This window comes from Terrapene carolina, unplaced genomic scaffold (assembly GCF_002925995.2).
Source record: "Terrapene carolina triunguis isolate 2854851 unplaced genomic scaffold, T_m_triunguis-2.0 Scaffold391, whole genome shotgun sequence".
Lineage (NCBI taxonomy): Eukaryota > Metazoa > Chordata > Testudines > Emydidae > Terrapene > Terrapene triunguis.
In genome coordinates this window covers 1,671,984-1,697,600 of record NW_020664742.1, presented here as the reverse complement: position 1 = coordinate 1,697,600, position 25,617 = coordinate 1,671,984, and the positions used below count along the sequence as shown (strand labels likewise).

The 25,617-nt window shown below is 44.7% G+C and overlaps 1 protein-coding gene across 3 annotated transcripts in view; it reads right to left on the bottom strand.

Moving 5' to 3' along the window:
* Positions 1-2,936: 2,936 nt before the first annotated feature.
* The window catches only part of LOC112107503 (uncharacterized oxidoreductase YjhC-like), a 65,682-nt gene continuing 43,001 nt past the window's right edge, over positions 2,937-25,617 (bottom strand). For all 3 annotated transcript variants that reach the window (XM_029912939.1, XM_029912940.1, XM_029912938.1), the window contains 8 exons: positions 24,245-24,375; positions 22,025-22,079; positions 17,650-17,742; positions 9,505-9,639; positions 8,774-8,875; positions 6,599-6,763; positions 3,399-3,552; positions 2,937-3,007 (listed from right to left, as the gene is read on the bottom strand). In XM_029912939.1, coding sequence (XP_029768799.1) covers positions 3,430-3,552; positions 6,599-6,763; positions 8,774-8,875; positions 9,505-9,639; positions 17,650-17,742; positions 22,025-22,079; positions 24,245-24,375 — 804 coding nt within the window. In that variant the 3' untranslated portion in view covers positions 2,937-3,007; positions 3,399-3,429. The remainder of the gene's footprint in view (positions 3,008-3,398; positions 3,553-6,598; positions 6,764-8,773; positions 8,876-9,504; positions 9,640-17,649; positions 17,743-22,024; positions 22,080-24,244; positions 24,376-25,617) is intronic.

The following is a 25,617-nucleotide window of genomic DNA, read 5'->3' as shown; positions in this document are numbered from 1 at the left end:
GCTAGAGCCGCCCCTGGTTCCAGTGCTTAACTATGCTGGCAGGAAGTTTTTCCTAACGTCCAACCTAAACCTCCCTTGCTGCAATTTAAGCCCCTTGCTTCTTGTCCTATCCTCAGAGGTTAAGAAGAACAATTTTTTCCCCTCCTTGTAACAATCTTTTATGTGCTTGGAAACTGTTGTTATGTCGCCTCTTAGTCTTCTCTTCTCCAGACTAAACAAACCCAGTTCTTTCAATCTTTCCTCATAGATCATGTTTTCTAGACCAGCGGTTCTCAACAGGGGGTTTGTGGCCCACTGGGGGTCCGTGAACCCTTTCAGGGGGGCCACAGGGCCCTGTGGCTAAAATCCAGAGCCCGAACCCCAGCACCTCCCGCAGGGCTGAAGCCCTGATCCCTGGGGCCCCCCACAGGGCTGAAGCTGGGAGCAGCAGGGTTCAATTCTGGAGCCCCGAGCCCCGGTGCTCCCCACGGGGCAGAAGCCCTGAGCCCATGGGAGTACACAGGGGTGTTACACGCCCCCCAACTACAGTGCAAGAGCAGGGCAGTCCTGGGGCAGCTCCACACCCCCCCCCTCCACCTCCTTCTCTCCCCACTCCCTGGCTACGTCGGAGGTGGGAAGCCAGAGCCCGGAAGTGTGGGCCAGCTACTGCTCTGGGCTGGTGCCATGGAGCAGGCAGCCGCAGCGTTCCCTCGTCTCCTGCTGCTGCAGGGGGTTGAACCTGCTCCCCTTTGCTCAGGCAGCTGGTAAGAGCTGGCTGGGCGGGGGGACCCGGCTTTGTGGCTGGCAGAGCCCTCAGGGTACAGGGACCGCAGGGGAGCCCCCACAGCACATAGCCCCTAGTTACCCCCTGCCTGCACCCTCAGCTATCCCCTGCCTGCAATCAGCCCCTAGCTACCCCCTCCCTGCACCCTCAGCTACCCCCTGCCTGCACACAGCCCCTAGCTACCCCCTCCCTGCACCCTCAGCTACCCCCTGCCTGCACACAGCCCCTAGTTACCCCCTCCCTGCACCCTGAGGTACCCCCTGCCTGCACACAACCCCTAGTTACCCCTGGCCTGCACCCTCAGCTACCCCCTGCCCGTACACAGCCCCTAGTTATCCCCTCCCTGCACCCTGAGCAACCCCCTGCCCGTACACAGCCCCTAGTTACCCCCTGCCTGCACCCTCAGCTACCCCCTGCCCCCCCACAGCCCCAGCTACTCCCTTCCTGCACCTTGAGCTACAGCCTCACACACACAGCCCCTAGTTACCCCCTCCCTGCACCCTGAGCTACTCCCTGCCCGCACACAGTCCCTAGTTACCCCTGGCCTGCACCCTCAGCTACCCCCTGCCCACACACAGCCCCTAGCTACCCCCTCCCTGCACCCTGAGCTGTTTTCAAACTTTTTGAGCTGAGCCCCCCACCTTTGAGTCGCTGAGGTGAGTCAGGGGGTGGAGGTGGCATTCCCTCCCCAGACCCCGACGTGCGGAGCTGGCTTGAGCCTCACTGGCCCCTGCCCACCCAAAACAGAAGTCAAACTATGCCCACGTTTCCACCCTCCCCCGGCCCAGAGCCTCCCCGTCCCCCGCTGGGCCCTGGAGTTTTTATGGCATGTTGTGGGTGGCCTCCGAAAGAAAAAGGTTGAGAACCCGTTCTAGACCTTTAATCATTTTTGTTACTCTCCTCTGGACCTTCTCCAATTTGTCCACATCCCTCCCGAAATGGCGCCCAGACCTAGACACAATACGCTAGCTGAGGCCATGTCAGCGCGGAGTAGAGCGGAAGGATTACTTCTCGTGTCTTGCTTACAGCGCTCCTGCTAATCCTGCCCAGAGTGATGTTTGCTATTTTTGCAAGTGCTACACTGTTAAGTCATGTTTAGCTTGTGGTTCACTCTGACCCCCAGATCCCTTTCTGCAGCATTCCTTCCTAGGCAGTCATTTCCCATTGTGTGTGTGTGTGTGTGCAACTGATTGGTCTGTCCTAAGGGGAGCACTTTGCATTTGTCCTTATTGAATTTCATCCTGTTTGCTTCAGACCATTTCTCCAGTTTGTCCAGATCATTTCGAATGTTCATCCTATCCTCCAAAGCACTTGCAACCCGTCCCAGCTTGGTATCATCTGCAAACTCTATGCCATTATCTAAATCATTGATGAAGCTATTGAACAGGCCCGATCCCTGTGCGACCCCACTCGTTATGCCCTTGCAGCTTGACTGTGAACCACTGATAACTACTCCTTGGGAACAGTTTTCCAACCAGTTATCCACCCACCTTGTAGTAGCTCCATCTAGGTTGTATTTCCCTAGTTTGTTTATGCAAGGTCAGAAAGCCTTACCAAAGTAAAGATATACCACATCTACCGCTTCCCCTCTGTCCACAAGGCTGGTTACCTTGTCAAAGAAAGCTATTAGGGATTCAGACCTGGATCGATCCATTCGTAATGGCTATGAATCCAATGGCTTTCCCTCCCACACGATGTCAGCAAAAGTAGCAACGAGGCAGCTGAACAGCTCTGCTGCCACAGTGTGGCATGGGGGGAAAGGATTTTTTCCACTCAGTCCCAGAATCCCTCCCCAGGGACCAGCCCAGCTGCTTGGGATATGCCTTGGGCACAAAGTTTAGGCTTCAGCCAGTTCATAGCTCAGTTTCAGACCATGTGAAAAATCAGAACAAGTAACAACCATCACCAATTACATTTGAAAACTTGTCTTCACAACCATAAATGTTTAAAAGAAAGTTTCTATGTAAAGCTTCAATTCTGCAGAAAGTGATGGGAAAGCATCCCACAAGTAAGGGACATTTTCTTCCTTGCTATATTGCCAGGCTCTGAAAGAAAGGGAGCCAATGGCAAAGCTGGGACCAGAACCTATAATTCCCGACTCCCAGACACTCTAACCACTGGAGACAGCAAGGCTTAGCAGGGTGTGAAGACTGGTAGTCAGGAGATCTGGGTTCTGGTTTTGGTTCTACCATTAACTCGCTGAGAAACCATGAGAAACCACTGAGCCTCTCTTTGCTACAGGTTCTGTAAAACAAACGTAAGTTCTACATACAACACAGGTGTGATGTGAGTTTTAACTACTTTTTGAAATGCACTTTGTCTTTCACTTAAAAATCCCAAAGTATTAATGTAGGGTAAAAATAAATGGGTGACTTCTTAAAACGTATATTTTTTAAATACTCAAATTGCTTTCAAAATTAACAATCCACACTCTGGGTAAATTATTGGCTCACAAACTAAACAAAAATATTTAAGAGTTAGTTTCTCCAAAACATTTAATGAAACAATCCTCAAGCATTAAAAAGCAAGCATAAATGAAGGCAACATACATAGCCAATACGTATCAGTTTCCAAGCACTGGCCCACTATCATGCTATTTAATCTCGCCAAGATAGTAACACTCTAACACACTCACCTTCGTTTCAACTAGTGCTATCGCCTCATCCTCAAATGAACACATCAAATGACTGATCACCTGCAATGCACAACCTTAGCTCTGACCTTCCAATGCTACAGTTAATCATTATAATCTTAAAATTGCAGTTTTTAGCATCTCCATATACTATGCCCTAGATAAAGAAAAAACATAACACTGATCACACAAACATATTTCTCAAAAACACACCTGAACTTCACAATGTTCACATTATGAGCCAGATCCTTGGTGCAAAAGGACCAGAAAAAACGGCATTTCCAGAATTGGGATTCTCCCAGCATCAGTTGATAGGAGGGAGTTCCTACCCCTCACTACTTCTAGATCCCAGTGTGGGGCACTACTGGGGTAATTCAAATGGATCCTTTGCAGGGCCCTGGACTTAACTAGATGCAGCTGCATACAGAAGCGGATTACAATATATTGGGCCCCCCACCGTGGGGCTCCCCCCTGCTCCTTCCCTTCCCCCAAGGCCCCGCCCTCTGGTCTGGCCAGAAGCTGGGCCACGGTAAGAACTGCCCAGGGAGCCTGGGCCACCCTGGGGAGCCTGGACCCTCCACCTGCCCTGGGCGGCATGCACTGGGGGGCATGCACTGGGGGGCATGGACAAGGGCTAGGGGCTGCTGTCAGGCACTCTGGCCCCCTGCCCAAGGCAGGTGCAGCCAGGGTCCGGGGCTCCCCACAGCTGCCTGGACTCCCTGGGTAGCTCTTACCACAGCCTAGGGCAGGGGTCCCCAAACTGCGGGGACGCCCCACTAGGGGGGCATGGAGGAACGTTTGGGGGGGCGCGGCAGGACCCAGCCCTACTCCCAGCTCTGCTCTCACCCCACCCCAGCCCTGCCCCAGCTGTGACTCTGTTCCTAGCTGCATCCCCACTCACAGCCCCTGACTGTGGGCCCCGGCCCCACTCCTGTCCTGGCTTTGGGGGCGGTGTGTGAGCGTGACTGAAAAAGTTCGGGGACCCCAGCCTAGGATGACCAGACGTCCCATTTTGACCCCAGTCGTCCCAACCTTTTTAGCAATACCAGGCATTTGTCCTATTTGCTCTTGCCAACTGATCACCAGTTGGCAAGAGCAAATGGAATAAATGCCCACTTTTGCCAAAAAGGAGCTTGGAGGGAGGGTGAGTGGCAGGGCTTGGGGGGGGGTGAGCAGTGAGGCTCGAGTCAGCCCAGCGAGGGGGAAGGTAGGGGGTTTCATTGAGTGGTTTGGGCCAGCCCCACAAGGGGGAGGGAAGAGGGCCAGCTCTGTACAGGGGGAGAGGGAAGAGGGGGAGCTCAGCGCCACACGGGGAGGGGGAAAGGGACAGGAGAGGGGCTCAGAGCACCTCCATGCCGAGGAGGGGGAGGGGAGGGGGAAAGGGGCTGAGAGCAGCTCCACACCGGGGAGGGAGGGGGAAAGGGAGAGGGGCTCGCGTGAGCTCCATGCCGCGCAGTGTGGGGGGTAACAGGGCTCGCTCCAGTCTCACACAGAGGGCCCCTCGCTCCAGCGCCAGGCAGGGGGCTAGGGCCAGCTCTGCCTGGGGCGGGGGGAATTGCTCACCACCTCCACAGGTGTCTCTGACTGGGCTGGAGGCGGAGCCTCAGGGGGAAGAGGAGCGGGAGGGGGATAGAGAAGGAGCAGGGGCCGCGGCTAGAGTTCTAGCTGCTCCTGTGGGGCCCCCAATTGGTCGGGGCCTCTGGGCACGCCCCCGCTGGCCCATACGGTAATCCGCCAGTGGCTGTGTATTGAGCCCTATGACTTTAAAGAGACAGGATCAGCTACACAGCACACAACACCAAACATAACCCAGAATGACAAAGTGTAGTTCTCTGTCCCCCCTCTATCGACTGGGCCACAGAGATGTGTATTTGTCTGCTACAGCCTTTTAGCTCAGGCAATAAATAGAGGCTTGTAGTTTTAGATCCAGAGGTGCAAGTTCAGTCTCTGCTGCTGACCCTCGCGTACACAAACACGACTGGAATGTAGTCATACCATCGCATGTGCATGTTCACAACATTACACAACACAAGGAATGAACAGGTTAGAATTACCCCTGTGCAGTGCTGTTTCAGTTAGCATGTTGGTGTGGCTTCAGAGTCTCCAGGGCTAGAAGGGACAACTATGATCATTTAGTCTGACCTCCTGCGTAACACAGGCCAGAGAGTTTACCCAGAAATTCCTGCAGTTGGTCCCACAATTTGTGTTTGAACTAAACCGTATATGTTAGAAAAGCATCAAAGCCTTGATTTAAAGACAAAGTGTGGTAATTTAACCACTGGAACAGATTACCAAGAACTGTGGTAATTACCCTCCCTGATAGAACTGGTGGCATCTTATTGCAAGTTTCAACTTCCAGCCAGTGGATCTTGTAACACCTTTGTCTGCTAGATTAAAAAGAGTCCTCTAGTAGCAGATATCTGCTCCCTATGTCGATAACTATAGCACCATGATCAACTCACCTCTTAACCTTCTCTGAGGTATACTAAATGGATTGAGCCAAAGTTTCTCTTTGCGGGGTATGCTGTCAGACCACACAGCATTCTTGTAGCTTTAACTCTCGCCAATTTTTCAGCATTCTTTTTGAAGCAGTTAAGTAGCACAATGGTAGTAACCTAATGCTTGGAGATCGGTATTGTGTTGAGAATGAATGTTCCTTTAACTTACGTGTTTCGTGCTTTCTAATGTTTGTGTTTCATGCACTTGCGCAACCCTAATTCACAAGGGGTTTTTACATAGGATTGTCATCGTTTTAAAAAATAAAAACAGAAGTAAATGTGAGGGCTGAGGCCTGAGGGCTGTGTTGTTTACTTAAAACTTTGCATCCTCAGAAGACAAACTTTAGCTGATGTTCCAGCTTCCTCTGACACTCAAAGTTTTAACATTTGAAGGAAGAGCCATTTTATAAACCACATTTTATCTTGCAGTCTTTTTTCTGAATTAGGAGATAAGGGACAGCCAACAATACAAACATATTGTCATTTTACGTTGTAAATGCATTCCAAATCCACACTTAAGATGTAATTATCCCCGCATCACCCAGAAATGTGACTACAGTCTAGAGAAGTTTCTCAGAAGGGGCTTGTAGAATGGTGGATTAGATGTCTAAATAATGGGACTTCTGCTACCATTGCTGCTTTTATTGAATGTCTGTTATTGTGGAAATCCCTACACTTGTGGCAGGGTTGACAAAGAGAACTTACAGTTAAAGCTGAAATAAAGCTGTCCATCAGATAGTAGTCAGCTCCATCGTGCCCCATTAAATGGCTTGGAATGAATGCGGATTTGTTTGTCGGATAAGCAGTTTTCTCTCTTGTGCAAAAGTCAAAAACTTGCACTGGTCCCCCCCCATCACAGAATAGTTCTCCCTAGAAGTCCAAAGTAAAGCACAAAACACACCTTACTAAACACATCACTACGAATTTTTGACAGTGTTTCTAGTGTGTCTAAAACATGTCTACATTGCCCACAGCGCGGCCGCACTGCAACATGGGCAGTGTAGACACACCCTAAATGTAATGTCCACAATGAGTTTCTATCACAATTAAAATGTATTAAAACTCTAAACAAGATATTAAGACCACTCCTAGAAAAGTTACGTTGTATGTTTTTAATATTTTTCATTATGGACAGCATCTACCTGGTATTAAAATAATGGCTAGCTTAATCAGCAGGAGGATCAAAAATGCACGACAGAGCTATTGCACTTGTTTATTTGCTGGCCACTGACCTCCAGTTTGACAAAGGCCTCATATGGGCACAGGCCTTTAAAATGTGTCTCAAAAGTCAGCGTAAAACAGCAGGAAATACTATAGTTTTTAAGGGGCAGTTAGCAGACATAGCACTGAATTACTAGACCATAGTTGTTTGCGTAACAGAGGTGTCCAATAAACTAGTGCAGCAACACAGATGATAACTATTGCACTCAGCAGGACTTTTCCCTGTAACAACACTTCGTTAGCAGTTACACACATAGTATGCTGAAGTGTTAGTGTTTATAGCAAGATATTAATTAAAAAATCGCTAAGGCCCATAATCCGGGCATCATCTTTGATTTGTCCCCCTTTTTTCACTCACACATCCAGGCCATGTCCAAGCCGTGCTGCTTCTACTTACCTTGTTCTACATTCCTACCTTTCCAAACTACTCTAGCTTTTGTTCAGAATCTCTCTACTCTGAATACAGGCCCTCAGTATCTCTGTCTCTCTGGCCTTTAATGGGAATGAGGTAGTGTCCCCATAACTAAGGCCCTAAGAAAATAACAGACTTTTTCTTTTCTTTTTTAAATTCACGGTAGCATCTCAGGTAAATATTTGCATTTCATGGGACACGCATGGCCGCTGATCACCCCTGAACTGCTGTGATTTTTCCAACAGTGGCAAGGCAGAAGCAGGGTTAGCGGGTCAGTCCCATCCCAGGCTGTGGTAGGAGGTGGAGGGCTGGTCCTATCCCAGGGAGTGTTGGTGTTTTACCACATGGTGCTGGCCAGCCCGACCCAGGTCAGGGATTGGGGTCCAGCTAGCTCCATGTTCAGCTCCAGCAACTGCTGCTGCTTCCTGTCTGTCCAGTGCGGAGAAGGGGGCAGCACTGACAACACCACGATTGAGCTCCCTGGCCTGGTCCGCCCCATTGCGACCTCCGGCAGCCCAAGAAGAGACAACACAGCCCCAGCTGGTGGGGAGCTGAGGCCAGCCTGATCCTCTTGCCAAGGCGTGGCCTTCCTCACACTCCGATCACCCTGCAGGGGAAAAGGCTACCTCACGCCCCGATCTCTCCATCAGGGTAAGGCCTCCTCACACAGCTGTTCATATTGCAAGTGGCTGCAGTGCTAGACATTGTGCTGGCTACGGTGGGGGGATGGATCCTGGTCTCGGCTCCTGCGCTGTCTCCCCCAAGGCTGCCAGGGGCTGCTCTGGGATGGGTCACTCCTAATTGCTGCATTGTCAGTGCTGCCTCTCTCTGCCTGCTGGCCAGACAGGAAACAGCAGTGGCAGCCTGAGCCAGATCTTAGTGCGGCATGAGCTAGCCCGATTCCTGCCCCGGACCATCGAGTGCCATGTGGTCAGACACTCCCCGCACTGCCCTCACCATCTTCCTGCTCCCCTCCTGAATGGGACCAGCCTGCTAACCCCCCGCCCCCCCATGAGCAACCTCAGCAGGGAGGTGGGAGCAGGGATGCCCACTTCCACCTCCCTGCTGTTGGAAAGGGCTAATTCCATGATTTCCATGGAGTCCATGAAATTGTGATTTACAAAGGGCCTTACCCATAATATCCTTATAATAGGCCTAATCCACAACTCTCATTGATTTCAGTGGGAACAAGATTGTGCCCAGTAACTAGTAATGGTGAATAGTGTGGCAATCACCCATTCATTTACCTTGGTCCCATAGATTGTGGTTTTCCTTGTACCCAGCCGCTCCGTAAAGGCCATCATAGTAAAAGCAGCTGTTGCTCCTCCTTCAAACTCCATATTAACAACCTGGAAAGAGTAAAGAAGTTAAGAAACATCCAGCTGCTCTAGAAGTGCTGAGAGGAGTCCTGCAGGAGTGGGTGAAGGTGTATTTCCTCTCATCTATCATATAACTAGGAGTTACAAAGTAGACAGCACACACATCTGAAAGAGGAAATTAACAGAAGTTACATATCTCGCACGAGACAAGCTGTAAACTCCATGAGTTGTGTGCTGTGAGCATTTCTACTAGAGCAGCACAGAATTCATGTGTTGTACGCGCTCTATTTGTCAGAGAGTTTTACTTTGTTTTATCTTGTGCTGCACACAAGATACTTTTCAATAGTTTACTTTTTGCAGCAGGACTCCTGGCAGATTCACACCGTCTCAGAGTGGTGCTACTAGAGCTATGCTTATGGAAGCACTTCCAAAAGACTAGAGCTTACACACAAAAGTTTTCTCAAGGGCCAAGCTTTCCTTACAAAATCTCAAACAGGGAAAACTTTAACCAAATAAAACAACTTAACTGGTTTATTTTAAGACATACAAATTGAAGTGTACTGGTTTCATACTCAGAACTAATTTCTACAATTTTTAAAAATGTAAGTAAATAAATAAATGTTTACATGCACTAGCTAGATGAACAAAAAATATCATACCTGGTTACTGACAACATCATTGTCACATTCATAAACACATCTTCCATATGGACCGCTGCGCAGGGCCTCTGTCACAGCTTCTATGTCACAAACACCACTATTGCACACAACAGATACTGGCCAATTAAAATAACCCTACAAAAAATAACAACAACGTTACTTATGCAAGACATACTGTATTCTTATCTCAAACTTGCCTCTCATCTTGGACCAAATTCTCATTTATATGTACAGAAATCAGAACCATTTGCTACAGCTGGGTCACAAAACTGTTCCTGTAGGTAAACAACATGAACTCTCAGCGTGATGCTGTGGCAAGAGAGTTAGCATGATCCACTGAGGTATAAACGGGAGTTTCAAGTAGGAGTCCAGAGGTGGTATTATCTCTGTGTACGTCGGGTCCACTTCTGGGGTCCACACTTTAAAAATTATGTTAACAAATTGGAAAGAGCTCAGAAGAGAGCTACAGGAGTGACTCTAGGTCAGTATCAGAGGGGTAGCCGTGTTAGTCTGAATCTGTAAAAAGCAACGGAGGGTCCTGTGGCACCTTTAAGACTAACAGAAGTATTGGGAGCATAAGCTTTCGTGGGTAAGAACCTCACTTCTGGGTCAGTAGGCAACTTGATCAGTCTAATTTCCTACGTGAAGAGAAGATTTCTGATAGTTGGGGGGTTTCTAGGTGACAAAGGCATAAAAAGATCCAATGTCTGGGTGCAGAAGCCAGACAAATTAAGATGGGAAATAAAATTATATTTTTTAAACTAAAAGGGTAATTAGCTATTGGAACAACTTACCTAGGTGGGTGGTGGATTCACCTTGACATCTTTAAATCAAAACTGGAATTCTTTCTAACAGATATGCTATAGCTAGGGCTCCATGTCTGTCTGTCTGTCCACCCGTGTCTGACTTCTGCAGCGGCCAGTGTGGCTGAGCCCAGGGCTCCCTCCCTGCAGCTGGTGCTGGGGGCCCCTGGGGCACCCCCTGACCTCCAAGATTCAGTCAGGGTTATTTGTGGTACAAGTCATGGACAGGTCATGGGCCAGGATAGTTTGTTTCTTGCCCGTGACCTGTCCATGCCTTTTACTAGAAATACCCGTGATTAAATCGTAGCCTTAGCTATAGCTCAGCTGAGAAGGTATGAGCTTGAGGAAGGTGAAATTCCATGGCCTGTGGTATGAAAAAGATCAGTCCAGATGATCATGATGGTCCTTTCCAGCCTTGAAAAGTCTTATGAATTCTTGCTATCCCTGGGATTCTCCACTGGCCTCCTCAGGTCACCCCTGAATCACAACCAACATCAGTGAAGATGCTGTTCCTATGCCTCCACTTCACACTGGCAGGCTCCTGAGAGCAGGCAGCAGCAGGATGCCAGGCTGCTTTATTGTAGCTTGCGGCTGGACAGAGTGCTTGCCTAGTGACAATGGTAAAGAATCAAAGAGTTGCTTCTTTTAACAATGAACAAGTAACTTTTAGAATAAGGAGAAAAATACCACCCCACAAGCTTCTCTTTCTCTGCTTCACTGTAGAGCTTCTGCCTCCAACCTTCCGCAATCATCTCCCAGTTGGCTTCTTGCTAGTGATTTAAAGAAACAGCACGGATATCCTCACAGTGTCCGCAGTGGCTAAATGTCCTGCTGGATTTGGAGTTCAGCACTCCTGGAGTGGGCAAACCATGCACAACTTTGCTCAGGTCATGCCCCTGCCTTACTGCACACTGACACTAACGGGAGTCAGTATTGTCTGCAGCTTCCTCCAGCAACGTGAACATACAGTTACAGAGATACTTGACCCTTTTCTCCCTGACACTAGTGTGCACTGGGTCAGTCACTTGTGTCTGCTTATGGACCCAACTGTGACACTATGCCCCATATTCTTCATAAAAATATTGTTATAATATGACTTTGGCATAACTAAGATGTGGCTTATGCAAGATGGGTCATGTGAGATATCATTGGGAAGGTTATGATTTACTGAATATGATTATCCTATTTGTATACATGTATCATTTCTGTACCTGAAGTTAGGAATATTGACTATGTAACAATTACAAATGGGTTTGAACCTGGGGAATGCCCACCAGACAAAATGCAATCAGTCAATGGCCCATTAGGAAGAACAATAGGACTTTGAAGATGCTAATCTCCCAACTTCCTAGGAAGTCTTCCTGAGTATTTATGACTGCTTTGACACTGCAGGGTCATGTGATCATGTCACCTGGTACTGGACTCCATCTTGGACTGCGCTAGTGTTTCTCCACTAGTAAAGGGTGCGGATCAAACTAGGAAACAAAGGATTCCCGCCATATGTAAATCTTAGTTAAGGCTGGGAAGTGAGTCAATCAGGGTCAGTTCTTCATGGAATCCCTGCCCGAGATGACTGCTGAAAACACCCAAGACTGATCTGGGGAAGAAAGGACTGGTCTCAGGCTAGAAGGTGTCTGGCCTGTGAAAGGAATAACTGGAGTTCTAAGTTGCAAGCAAGAGCAGTTTGTCTTCAAGAAACTCTGCAACCTGCTTAAAACAACATTTAGGGTGAGAAATTACTACTTGTAGCCAGTTTCTTTAGAGTATTAAGCTTAGTTTGTGCGTTTATTTGCTCAGTAATCTGCTTTGCTCTGTTTGCTATCCCTTATAATCACTTAAAATCTATCCTTTGTAGTTAATAAACTTGTTTTTGTTTTGCAGTTTGTGCAATTCATAATGGGGGGGGGGAGCTGTGCATATCTTCCTCCACATTGAGGGAGGGGGCGATATTCCTGAGCTGACGCTGTACAGTTCTCTGTGCAGCGCAAGACAATACCATTTTGGGTTTGCACCCCAGAGGGGTGTGTGCACTTGAATGCTGGGCAATCCCCAAGCTGATTCTTCCCAGGCAGAGCTGATTTCAGTGTCTATGTCTTTCTGCAGGTGGGTGTGTCCCTACCTGTGTGTGTGTTAGAGGAGGCTTGAGGGCCTGGCTCAGCAGGACAGGGTGAGGGAGCCCAGGCTGGTGGAACAGGCGGGCTCAGGGGGACCCCAGTACATCAGGTGGCACCAGGGCCGGATTAACCCATAGGCTAATAAGGCTAAAGCTTTAGACTCTCTTATTTTTAGGCCCCACTGTAGGCCCTCCATTCCATATTGAAGTAACAGCTGAGCGATGGTAGCGGGGCCATGTGAAATTTTTTGTCTCATTAGATATTGCTTTGTACAAATTAATCCATCAAGATTGTGAATTCAATTTATGGTGGTTGTGATTTTGTCATTGTGGGCTAAGTAAGTGTTTGTGGGCCCAAGCAATATTGAACTTTGTACACAGTAGGCCTACACTGGACAATGGAAACCATGTAGAGAAAAGGAGGATGGCCGAAATTGAAGGAGGCCCAAGAAAGACGGCAAAGACAAGATGCAGTGCTGATAGGAACTCTTTCTCTCCTAACGCTTTTTCCTCCTGCTAAGTCTGGTGGTGAGGAAGTCCCCCAGGCGATACCAGCCCAAGTGAACCCGCTGCGCCTGCGCCTGATGGAAAGGAGCAGCCTCCTGTGACTTCTCTAGCTGCAGTCTCACCCCACCCCTCTGAAGACTTTCCCAGTGATAGTAATACAAACATATCCTTCTCCAGCGGTCCAGGCGAGTGGGACAGGACTTCTCAAGAGCTCATTACATATTGGACTGAGAAGGGCCCACAGAAATGCCAGGATCTAGATGCTGACTTTTCATTGACAAAGCGAGAGTGCACCAATCAGAATCGTTATCTGATCAAATCAATGTTTGAATATGTGAAGCCTAACAAACAGATTGCCAAGCAAGAATGGCTAATCTATTCGCCTTCTAAGTAGAAAGTGAACTGTTTTTATTGCCGACTGTTTTCTGATACCAAAAAGCGGGGAATGTTCTGCGAAGGCTTCAGTGATTGGAAGAATACTGCATACATTACCAATCATGCAATGAGTGAGCCACATACATTGTCAGTTAGCAGCAACCATGCCCGAAAGAAAGTTAATGGCAGAATTGATACCCAAATGGAAAACCAGTTTTGGAAGCTCGTGCTTATTGGAAGAACATTCTCAGGCAAGTAGTTGAAACCATAGTTTTTTTTGCTGAGCATGGTCTGCCATTCCATGGCTCAGATGAGACTGTTGGATCAAAACACAATGGCAATTATCTTGGTGTTCTAGAGCTAATCATTAAGTTCGACCCTTTCTTAGCTCAGCACATCAATGAACACGCAAATCGTGGAAAAGGCCATACATCATATCTATCAAAGACTATTTGTGATGAATTCATTGCACTGCTGGCGAAGAAGATGCTATCAGCCATTGTAGATGAGATCAAAGATGTGGGATATTTTTCAGTGTCCGTCGACTCAACACCGGATGTGTCACATGTAGATCTGCTGACTGTCATCTTGCGTTATGTGCTACCAGCAGACCAGCTGAGTGGTTCATGATCTTCATAAACATCACCAGCCACACAGGGGAGAAACCTACCTCGGACCCACTCGATTTCCTCACCGAAAATGGGATTGATATCAGCCTTTGTCATGGACAAAGCTCTAACAATTCAAGTAATATGAATGGCAAATATTCAGGGATGCAGGCAAAGATAAAAGAGCGCAATGCTTTGGTGGATTCCATACAATGTGCTGTACACTCACTCAACCTTGTTGGCCAGTCTGCCGTCGATTATTGTGTTGAAGCAGTTTCTTTCTTTGGATTTGTCCAAGAATTCTACAATTTTTTCTCTGCATCAACCAGTCATTGGATGATTCTTAGAGATTCACTACCAGAGGAATGCCCAGTGCCAAAATCACTCTCAGGGACACGGTGGAGTGTCAATGCTGAAGCTGTGAATGCAGTTGTTCTGGGATACCCCAACATCCTTGAAATGCTAGAGAGCATCAAGGATGATGAATCTCAAAAATCAGCAAGATGCGAAGATCCTGAAGGATGTAATGCACACTTTGGAAACTGGTATTTTGTGTGAGGGCTGTAATGATGTACTTCAGCCATTCACCAAGTGCAGTCTAAGCTTGCAAAGTGCTCAAATTGACCTTTCCAGTGCTGTAAACCTATTGAGGAGTCTTGGAACTGTTCTTCAGGAAATGTGGGATAGTTTTGATGACTATGAAATTCAGGAAGCTGCAAGGACTGCTAACCATGAGCATAAGTCAGCCAAACGCCGCAAAAGACAGAAGACATGTGACGATGCAACTGCCCACTCATTCAGTGACAAGGAGGCCTTCACAGTTAATACCTTCATTACAATCATCGACAAACTGTAGTGTGCATTAGAACATCGGCTCGAGGCTTACGAAAATATTGACAAAACCTTTAGAGTACTGGCAAATTTTTCGCCTAACATTTCAAGTTCCAAACTCAGTGAAGGTATCAAATGTCTGTGTCAGAAGTACCCAAATGATCTCCTGGTAGATTTTACTAAAGAATTTCTTCAATTTGCTGAATTCACATCACTCTCAGATATAGAGAGAAAAGATGACAAAAGCAAATCTATTTGGATGTACCGAGTTATCACTGAATCCAGTGACAGAATGTTTCCCAAATGTTGAAAGTGCATTACGGCTGCATTTGTCACTAACAATCACTAACTGTAGTGGAGAACATTCCTTCTGTCTTCTAACAAGGGTCAAAAATGTCCTCGATCCACCATGACTCAAGAGCATCTCAGTGCTTTGTCCCTCTTGAGCACTGAGAATGAAATCCCCAGATCTTTGAATTACGGTGATATCATTCATGACTTTGCCAAAGCTAAAGCTAGGGAAAAAATGTGTTTGAAGAATTGGGTGTAGTGAGAATAGAATAAACTTGTTAATTTTACATAAACAACTATGTAAATATGTATGTAGATAAATGTTTGATGACCTCATATTGTTTTTGCAATATGTAATTCATACTTAGGCCCTTCCCTCCCATTAGCCTTAGGCCCCTCATAACCTTAATCTGGCCCTGGGTGGCACCCCAAAAGGGGTGGGGGGGCAACCCCATCACACCAATTCCTCACTTTCATATTTCTATGTCCTTGTAAAGAGACATGCATCCGACGAAGTGGGCATTCACCCACGGAAGCTCATGCTCCAATACATCTGTTAGTCTTAAAGGTGTCACAGGACTCTCTGTTGCGTTTAATATAGTGTCTGCCACCACTCTAAGAACCTCCTAGGAGTTTAATCTGGTCCTGCTGAGTTACATATGTTTACGGAAGCCAAGTATTCTCTTATCTGCTTCCTAATCATGCTGTTTCCCAATTTTCTAAGATCCTCAACAATGTAAATTAATCTCCAGCTTCCTTTTTGTTGAAGGCTGAAATCTAATGGTTGAGTATTTCAGCCTTCTCCATCTTCCAACAGCTCGGAGTTGAAGCTAGGCAAATTCCGACTAGAAATAAGGTGCAATTTTTTTTAACAGTGAAGGTAATCACTGTAATAATGTACAAAGGGTTGTGGTGGATTCTCCATCACTAGACATTTTTAATCAAGGTTGGATGTTTTAATAAAGGATTTACTCTAGTTCAACAACAGCTACTGGACTGGAAGCAGAAATTAATTCAGGCAAGTCCTATGCCCATGTTATGAGTCAGACGAGATGATCACAATGGTCCATCTGGCCTTAAAATCTATTAGTGAAGCTCCCTCCTAACTTTTCTTTAATTTTTGATCCAATTTATTTATAAAACCTTTTAAAATTCACTTTTATACGAAGTTGGAGTCAGAAAGAAATCATCTCCTTCCCATGTTGAACACTGAACAAACAGCTTAGGTATGTTTTGGCTTCTTGTTTCTTCCAAAATATCAAGTGTTGGCCACCAGAAGCAAGATATCATCCTTGATGACTCAGTGGTTTGATGTTATACAGTAATTTTTATGTTCCAAGTGTGATGGTACCTCCCATAAGGCTTTATGAAAATATGCATATGAATGTATATATATAACATAACTAGAATGTGTTTTATACTACATATGCCATGTAACATCTCTGTAAAGGTTATGATCTATTGAATCTATTAATCCTATTTGTATGGATGTATCACTTTTGTATTCGAAGTTATGAATATTGGCTGCCTACTTGTTTGATTCTAAGTAGGCTGTAGTGAAGCAGTTAGTCAGTTCCTGAGAAAAGACTCATCTCAGTAAGTTCCCAATCCGGAAACACTTAAGCCAACAATGAACTTGGAGGCACCAATACACATCTGGGCTTTCCCAGGAATGTGGCTTGGCTGGTAAGGAACTCAGTCATGCAGGGACATGTGACTTGCCCAAGTGACTCCAAAACTCCATCTTGGAGCTGGACTTTGCATAGGAGAGAGGAGGGGGTCTCCACACACAAAAAGAAAGTCTATTTAAGCCCGTGGGAGACCCCTCCATTTTGTCTTCAGCTGGCTAAAGAGAGAGCCTCTCCTCCCCCCAGGATACTTGAAGGAAACTGGAACAAAGGACAGTGTGCAAGGAGTGTGAGTGATTGCTGGACCCAGGCTAAAAGGAGATTAGTCTGTAAAAGGGAGCATTCTGGAACTGGTGAGGATCTTATCTGTATTCAGTTTCGTGTTTTAGTTTATTTTGCTTGGTGACTTACTTTGTTCTGCCTGTTACTACTTGGAACCACTTAAATCCTACTTTCTATATTTAATAAAATCACTGTTTACTTATTAATTAACTCAGAGTATGTATTAATATCTGGGGGAGCAAACAGCTGCGCATATCTCTCTATCAGTGTTAGAGGGCAAACAATTTATGAGTTTACCCTGCATAAGCTTTATAGAGGGTAAAACGGATTTATTTGGGTTTAGACCCCATTGGGAGTTGGGCATCTGAGTGTTAAAGACAGGAACACTTCTGTGAGCGGTTTTCAGGTAAACCTGCAGCTTTGGGGTAAGTAATTCAGACCCTGGGTCTGTGTTGGAGCAGATGGGTGTGTCTGGCTCAGCAAGACAGGGTGCTGGAGTCCTGAGCTGGCAGGGAAAGCAGGGGTAGAAGTAGTCTGGGCACATCAGGTGGCAGCTCCCAAGGGGAGGTTCTGTGATCCAACCCGTCTCACCAAGATCTTATGAAAACCAAAAGATGAGTTCCTTTTGCTTGGAAACTGAACACATTTTGAGATCAATGTAGTCAATATTTGGAAGATATGTTGCTTGAAAACAGTACTGTACTCACCTTCTCTGCACGTTGCAGATAAATCTTCTTGGCTGAATATGGACAGGTTTGTTCAACTGAACAGTCTAAGCACCGACTGGCAGCTCCTTTGGGCTAAAACAAATTTACAATGGTTTATTATTTACAGTTTATTATTTATTAATTTTACTCATCTATTTTCATCCACAGAAAGACACTTCTTGCAATATTAGGAAGATTTAGCCCAAACACATTTTAACAGAGACAAGTCCAACCAGATCCCCCTGTTCTTCCAGTAACCTTCCTCTTTCCTCATGGTAAGGAGGCAACACAGTCCCGTGTTTGGCACACAAGACCTCCTTCCGAACACCACCTCTTACACTGACTCAATGTGTGATTTTGAACTAGACACAGCCAGGTTCTCAGTTTTCAATCTGTAAAGTAGTCATGAAACTACTTACTGCTTAAAGTTAGTCACCTGCTTAAGTGCTTTGCTGATTCGGGGCCAAAATAGGGATACTACTACTAACCTAATACTGTGTTGTGAGGAGTATAACTAATAAATGTAAGGTGATTTGATATCCTTGGAGGAAAGACACTATACAAGTACTTACTACAGTAAAAGCTGTTTTATCCAGCATGTTGGGGGAATGGGGGGTGCCGGGAAGTGAAAAATGCTGGTTAACTAAGAGAGAGGGAGTTTGGGTGTGTGTGTGGGGGTGCAGGGCTGGGGATTGGGGTGCAGGAGGGGATGTGGGGCGCAGGCTCTGGTAGGGACTTTGGGTGCAGGAGGGGGCTCAAGGTGCCAGATCTGGGGGGCGCTTACCTCAGGTGGCTCTCTGCAAGCACCAACCTGTCCCAGCTGCTCCTAGGCGGAGGTGCAGCAGGCAGCTCTGCGCACTGCCCTCACCCTGCCCTGAGCGCTGGCTCTGCAGCTCCCATTGGCCGGGAACCACGTCCAATGGGAGCTGTGGGGGCAGCGCATGTGGGCAGAGACAGTGTGCAGAGCCACCTGCCGCACCTCCGCCTAGGAGCAGCCGGGACAGGTCACCGCTTGCGGGGAGCTGCCCGAGGTGAGAGGCCCCTGGATCTGACACCCCACACCCCTTCCCAAGCCCTAAGCATCCTCCCGTGCCCAAATTCCCTCCGAGAGCCTGCGCTCTGCACGCCCTCCCGCATTCCACCCCCTGCCAGCCCCACGCCAACTGGATTATAAACCGGAATTTCACTGAAGATCAGAAATGCTGGTTTATAGAGCTTTCCGGCTGGTGAAGTGCCAGATAAAACAGTGTTTACTGTATTATTAATACAATCAAGATAACCTGATGTTAGCACTGGTCATTATTAATATGCACCCTACAGTATCCTGCAAATAAGGATATTCAGCTCTGTGAGTGACTGGCAGTTTGAACAAGTCACATAACTTCTTTGCACCGCAGTTTTCACATTTCTAAAAGAGAGGGATTGTTGGGTGGCTTGATTTAATAATATCTATAAAGTAGCTATGAAGATGTGAAGTGCTACCTATTATTTCTCCATTAGGAATAAAGGTATCTACATAAATCATTTAAAAACACAGGTTGTTCAAATGAAACTCCTACAAATTACGACTGACACCAGCCGCTGCAAAAGTCATGGAGGCCACGGAAAGTCACGGAATCCGTGACATCCATGACCTCGGTGACAGACTCGCAGCCTTACTCATCATCTCCCAAGAAAAAGTGGTTTACAGCCATCCAGTTGAGCCTGCAGTGCAAGGTGCTGCAGCTAGCCCTCTGTCACCAGGGAGCGAGATAAGTATATGCTAACAGTACTAAATAAGATGCTCATGCAGCAAGTAATTGGTAGTTAAAGTTGGAAAACAATTTTAATTTTACCCCATTTTCACATCTTCACAGTCTTCCAAGAATTAACCTTTGGGGTTGAAACCTTTGATCTCTGCCCAAAAATTATTTTTTGAAGTCTGAGCAAATCTTCTCCCTCATTTTAAAGCATGGGACAGCAGAAAAAATTATGCAAAATATTCATTGTACAAAATTAAATCTACACATTCCTGAAGAGACAGCAGAAGCGACCAGGGAGTAAAACTTTGAAGTTAAAATGGACATACAGTAGCACTGTGTTTGGTTTGAGGGCAAAAAGAAAGTTAAAATTATTTCTGAATTGGCGTCATTGGCATTTGGTGCCTAAAGCACTTAGGCTCTTTTGAAAATCCCAGCCTAAGGCTACGTCTGCACTACAGAGCCTATGATAGCATAGGTTTATGCCTTAGTGTAGATGCAGCGTATGACACTATAAGGAGTTTTTCTGTCACTAAAGGAACACCCCCTTGAACGATGTTAGCTATGCTGACAGAAGAACTCTGTTGGCATAGCTGTGTTTGCACTGGGAGTTTTATCGGCATAGCTTATGTTGCTAGGGGGTGTGGTTTTTTTACATCCTAACTGGCATCACTATGCTGACAAAACTTTGTGGTGTAGACCTGGCATCATATTTTTGTTAGAGTCAATGTTTTTTTACCACCACAATCCACAATCTCACTGCCCCAGCCTTACAGGCACATGGGAAGCTGGTCTCAGACTGCTGAGATTACAATTTCCATGAATGGAGTAGTAACAGAGTTTCTGCCCAGCCCGGTCCCATCACCTAAAACACCATCACAATAAAAACAACATGTAGGTGCTCTTTTAAGGGAGCCTTGCAAAAAACTGTCATCAGCCAATTAAAAGAAGCAGCAAAAATGTGAACCCAACAACAATTGCCTCAGCAAGATGTGACCATCAAGGTCTAACTGGGACAATTTAAATGCTAACACTTTAAATACAGGCATTTTCCCCATCCCCCCCGCTTAAAAAACAAAGAAAAAGAAAGTAAGTGCAAATGGCTAAGTTAATGAAACACTGAGGTTGCACAATTATAATTACAAAAAGTCAAGATCTGGAAAATGCGAAGGCTCCACCAGCCACAAGAATTCAGCCTCATTGCTCACGTATGATGTACTAATATCTATTCCTATTCATCTGGTTAAACATGTAACTCTACAATGGTGTTTAGATACCCACAATTATAGGTACCTTAGAAATGCCCAGTGTTGATATTACCCACACCTGAGATTCATATTACAGTTTAAGTAACAATATGTATACTAAAAGACACAGAATTTATAAGATGCCTAAATTAATGTTGCTGGTGGATCCTTAAATTATTTTACTGCTTATTATTTGTATTGTGGTAGTGCCCAAAATCTGCTAAAACACATTTCAAGCCCCAAAGAGCTTATACTTTGCAAACAAACTGAACATATGCAGGATAGGGGAAAGGGATCCACTACACAAGAAAAGTAATCTGGATGATGGCAGGCACATCTTGTTAGCTTCATGTTGGGTTTAGGTTTTTTTGGTTGGTTGATTTTTGAATGTAAGTGTATTCATGTTTTGTAAGCAAAGCTGCAACAGTAGTTTTTATGTTCTGCATTTCCTTTTTGGTGAATCCAAACAGACAACCAGACTGTTACATTTACATAGCCTTTGCATTTTTATAAACTGATCATGACATGAAACATGATTGTTAGGAATGAACACCTATGCGGACAAACTCTTTTGTCCTGACTATTTTTTAAAACAAATTCAGATTATTTAGCTGAATATTTATTCTCTTAAAAGTTGCCTTACCATTAATAGATGTTTTAAATTAACATTAGAAAGTCAATAGTTTTTCCATTTAAAAAAAAATCCAAGGTCCCAAACTGTGAATCTGAATATTCTGCAAACTGTGGGCCCAATCTGGTAAAAATGTATGCGCTTGAGTAATTTTACTCACGTGAGTAGTCCTATTGACACAAATTAAAATCCAAATCTAAAGTAGAGCTAGATACTGAAAGTGGCTTGGAACAATTTTATAGCATGGAAGGTGCTAAAGGGAATGGAAGGCACCATGGGAAAGCCAGGATGAGCTAGCTAAGTGTGTCTTTAGAAGTAATGCATATTATACTGAGATTAAAAAAAAATTAAATAAACAGCATAAGCAATTTCTGCTTGGGCTATTTCATTGTAGGCTCTCTACACTACGGAGTTATTTCACTAGGGCTTCAGGACCTTGCCTACTGTAAGAATAGGCTTCTGTTAACACAAAACAAGGAATTTCCTGGAATGTTTATGTCATTTTCCCTATATATTTCAAAATGCACATTTTTAGCAGGAAAACTACTGATAACTACAGGTATGTTTAAAATGGTCACATACTTCCTGGAAAGAAAATAAAATGGAGATTAAATGATAATATAGACCCCAATGTAGCAAAGAAGTGTGAACTTAATTTACAGCATGTGCTTATGTGACTTAAGCACATGCTTGAATGCTTTGCTGAAATAAGGCTAGAGACTTTGAGTATTCCTTCATACAGGTGTATTTATACAAACCTTATGCTCATTAGTAAAATGAGAAAGACTGCCAAAAGATGACACCTTTAAGCACCTGAAATAAAACAGACATTTTCATAAATAAACAAACATATCAACATAAAAAAGTGTAAAAATGGTCATTTTTTTAACCATTCATTTTGGGCTTGATCCAACACACACCAAAGTCTACAGAAGTCTAACTAATTTCAATCCAACCTAGATTGGGCTTTTAGATATTCAAAGTCCTTCAACACCGATTAATTGTTGGTTTTCTGTTGCTCTAGTGGCGCAACTGTTTTCCCTAAGATTTTTTTCTGATGACATGTCTTAGTATTGGGAATAATTTTATTACTCAGGAAATCTCTAACTGAGCAGGGTCCTAGTCAACAGAATGATGTCAGAAGAGCTCTGATTTTTTCCTCTTGTCTCCAGTTTCTGTTATAAGAATTTACAAACAATAACTGTCTGGGCTGCCTTCAAGGAACTGGAAAAAATATGTCTTTAATTCTATACTAAAAAAGTTATGGGACTAAAATGGGTCCGAGAATACAAATACAACATCTCTATGTTTATACTTTTAAGTCAAGGATCACAATTTCTTTATGACCTCTAGTCCAGGATCAGTGCTGGATAATATTTACTGGTCCTGAAAGTGTTAGCATTGGTCCCACTGGATGTTCTGAGAGGTGAGGAGCTATCAAACAGTAAAAATCACATAATTCTGATTCTCATCTTCTTTTCCTCCCTCACCCACTTCAATTCTGGCATGATTTTTAGAAACTGATATTTCACAGACTGTTCGAGATTATGGACCAGTGAAGATAAATGACTTCAACAGGAGCCGCACAACAGTAACGGAGACTATCTGAACACTTAAAAGATGTAATCCAACTTGGCTAATTCTAGTGGTTTTAGAGATAATGTTACAGAAACTAAGTATTTTACAAAAATAAAAGAGGGATAATAAAAATAAGATATTAAGGTCTGATATCTCAATCTGTCAGGATAGAAAAATAATGTATGTCATTGAGAAATGGAAATGCCTCGCTTTCCACAAGCTGACCTTCCAAGGAATATTTCTAGTCTTGAAGATTAGTAAAATTATCACACCTTGAAATTGTCACTGTGACGTCCAACAAAGCACTTAAGTCCCATTTAAGCACATATTTATGTTCTTTGCTGAACTGGGGCCCTTAGGCACTGGTTCAGAAGTAGATACAGCGAGTCCCAGACCCAGGGCCATTGTCATTCCAATTCCTCCATTTTTGAGGATTCCATCCTTTTCTGATAAATACAGGTTTTACATCCAACTTGCAACTAACTCACCAGTGAAGCTATAATGGTTTAGTTAGCTAATTTGCCTAGGTTGGTGATTTTGGACAGACTGGAGAATTCAATTTAAAAAAGAAATTATACCGTTCTTGGACTACTAAGTTTCAGGAGAGAAAGAATGACCTGTGGCTAAGGTACTAGTGTTGGACTCAGGAGATCTGGGCTGAGCTCCCAGCTCTGTCACACAGACTCACTGTGTGACCTTGGAAAAGTCACAGACTTGCCTCAGTTCAAAATCCATAAAATGGATATAAAAAAACCCTGCCTCACAAGGGCATTGTAAGGGTAAATTCATTAATATTTGCAGTGCATTCAGATACTACAGTGATGGAGACATACATGTCCCGAGATAGATACTTTCCCCCACAATCTGATTACCACCTTTGGTTTATTCTTCCTGCCAGGATGTAATAACAACTACAAGCATTTTCCTTTAAATAATGTGAACGCCAATATTTAAATCAAGGTAATTTAATCTATCATTTTTTGTATCACTGCAGGAGATCTACATTTAGAAGAAGGTTCAGGCTTCTTGTTCTCTAGGAGGGTGATGGTCAATGACACACAGAGGGGAAAAGAGCTGACTGGGGCTAGGTTTACACTACAAAGTTTTGTCAGCACAGCTATGTCAGCAAACCTCCAATGCAGATGCAGTGATACTGACAGAAGAGTTCTTCTGACGACATAAGTACTGTCGTTTGGAGGAGTGGTGCTACTGTGCCGACAGAAAGACTCCTTCTGTCATCATAAGCTGCATCTACACTGGCAAAACATCTGTAGCCTAGACACAGCCTTAGTCTCTCGGAAGGGGAAAGTTACATAAAACGTGTGTAACTATAGCACCCCTTATTTGTGTTTGTACATGTTTATTCTTAGAACAAATATGATAAAAAAGATGCTGTAAACCTTTTATCACCCATCCAAAAATTAATGAGGTCGATGTCATGGCAGGACTTGGCTAACAAAGAAAATGTACTTTCTGCTTCATTCCTCCAATTTCCTCTCACAAACGAGTGGGCAAAATGCCAGAATCCAACCTATGCTTACAAGAAATAAACAGTAATTAATGAAATAAATAGATACAAGTAATTTATAGTTTAAAACAATTAATCATCCCAAATCTGGAAGGAGAAGGGGCTTGACAGCTCAGAAGGTGCTAGATTGACAGGCTCACGGAGGTCTTATTACAAGGAACAGGTACAGCAAGAGAAGCAGAAGTGCAAGCTTACCTCGCCCTATGCCCTACAAGTGTTTCTCACTCTGGACCTGGAAGGAGGAACTTTAGGGACTCAAGTGACCCTGGCTTTCAATCCCTGGCTTCTCTATGAGACTATCAAAGTTACCAATTAGTGCTAACCGTGGTTGTCTTCTATAATATGGACCCCTGTTTACTAGAAACTTGAATGAAGATACCAAATTCATTTCAGCTAGAAAAACATCACCTTGGTGCATCCTCCAAAAACCATGTTTGAAATTTGTATATTGCATAATCTTAACATACAGAAAACACAATTAAAGACCACTGATCCTGTAAATAATGCAGATTTCAACCACTTATATATATCAGATAGTTTGAAAATTATATTATTTTCAATTTTTTCTTAGTGAAAAGTTTGTGGTAAAAAGGGAAAATTTAGCAAAATACATTAAATTGTGTCAACAATATTTCCATCTGAAATGTCACACACATTTCACTAACTTCTTCATTATACTTCAGTGACAAAAATGGGCTATGTTTATCATACGGACTCCATTTTGTACTATGCGTTGAAGATATATCTAAACTTGCCCAAGGCAAGTACATATTGAATTGCTTTCCAGACAGCTGGCCTGCCCAGGAAAGTTGCTTAACGCCTCATTGAAGAACTATTACCGAGAAGCCATCAAGATGGCAGTTTGGACCTATCAGACTTAAATGTCTCTCAACTGCTGGTCCATCCCCATGGAACAATGTTTTTTTCTACACAGTGGCCTGTGGGGAGGACAAGAATGACAGAGGAATGGGAGCTAGCACATTCCAGGTAAGCACAGGGCAGGAAGACAGAGACTAGTGCTACTCTAAGCAGGGGATCAAATATCACCAAACTCAAGGAGGACTTGCAGGAGAAAGAGGATAGGAGAGACTCTGCCCTGCCTATAATGCTGAAAAATTCTCCACTCCCAGAAGGGGTGAGATGGGGAGGCTCAGGACTTTTCTTGTTTTAAAAGATCTATAACTCTTGAATTCTTTCAAGAGTGAAGTTTCTGTGGTTAAGAAATTCCTTTGCTAGCCCTGTGTT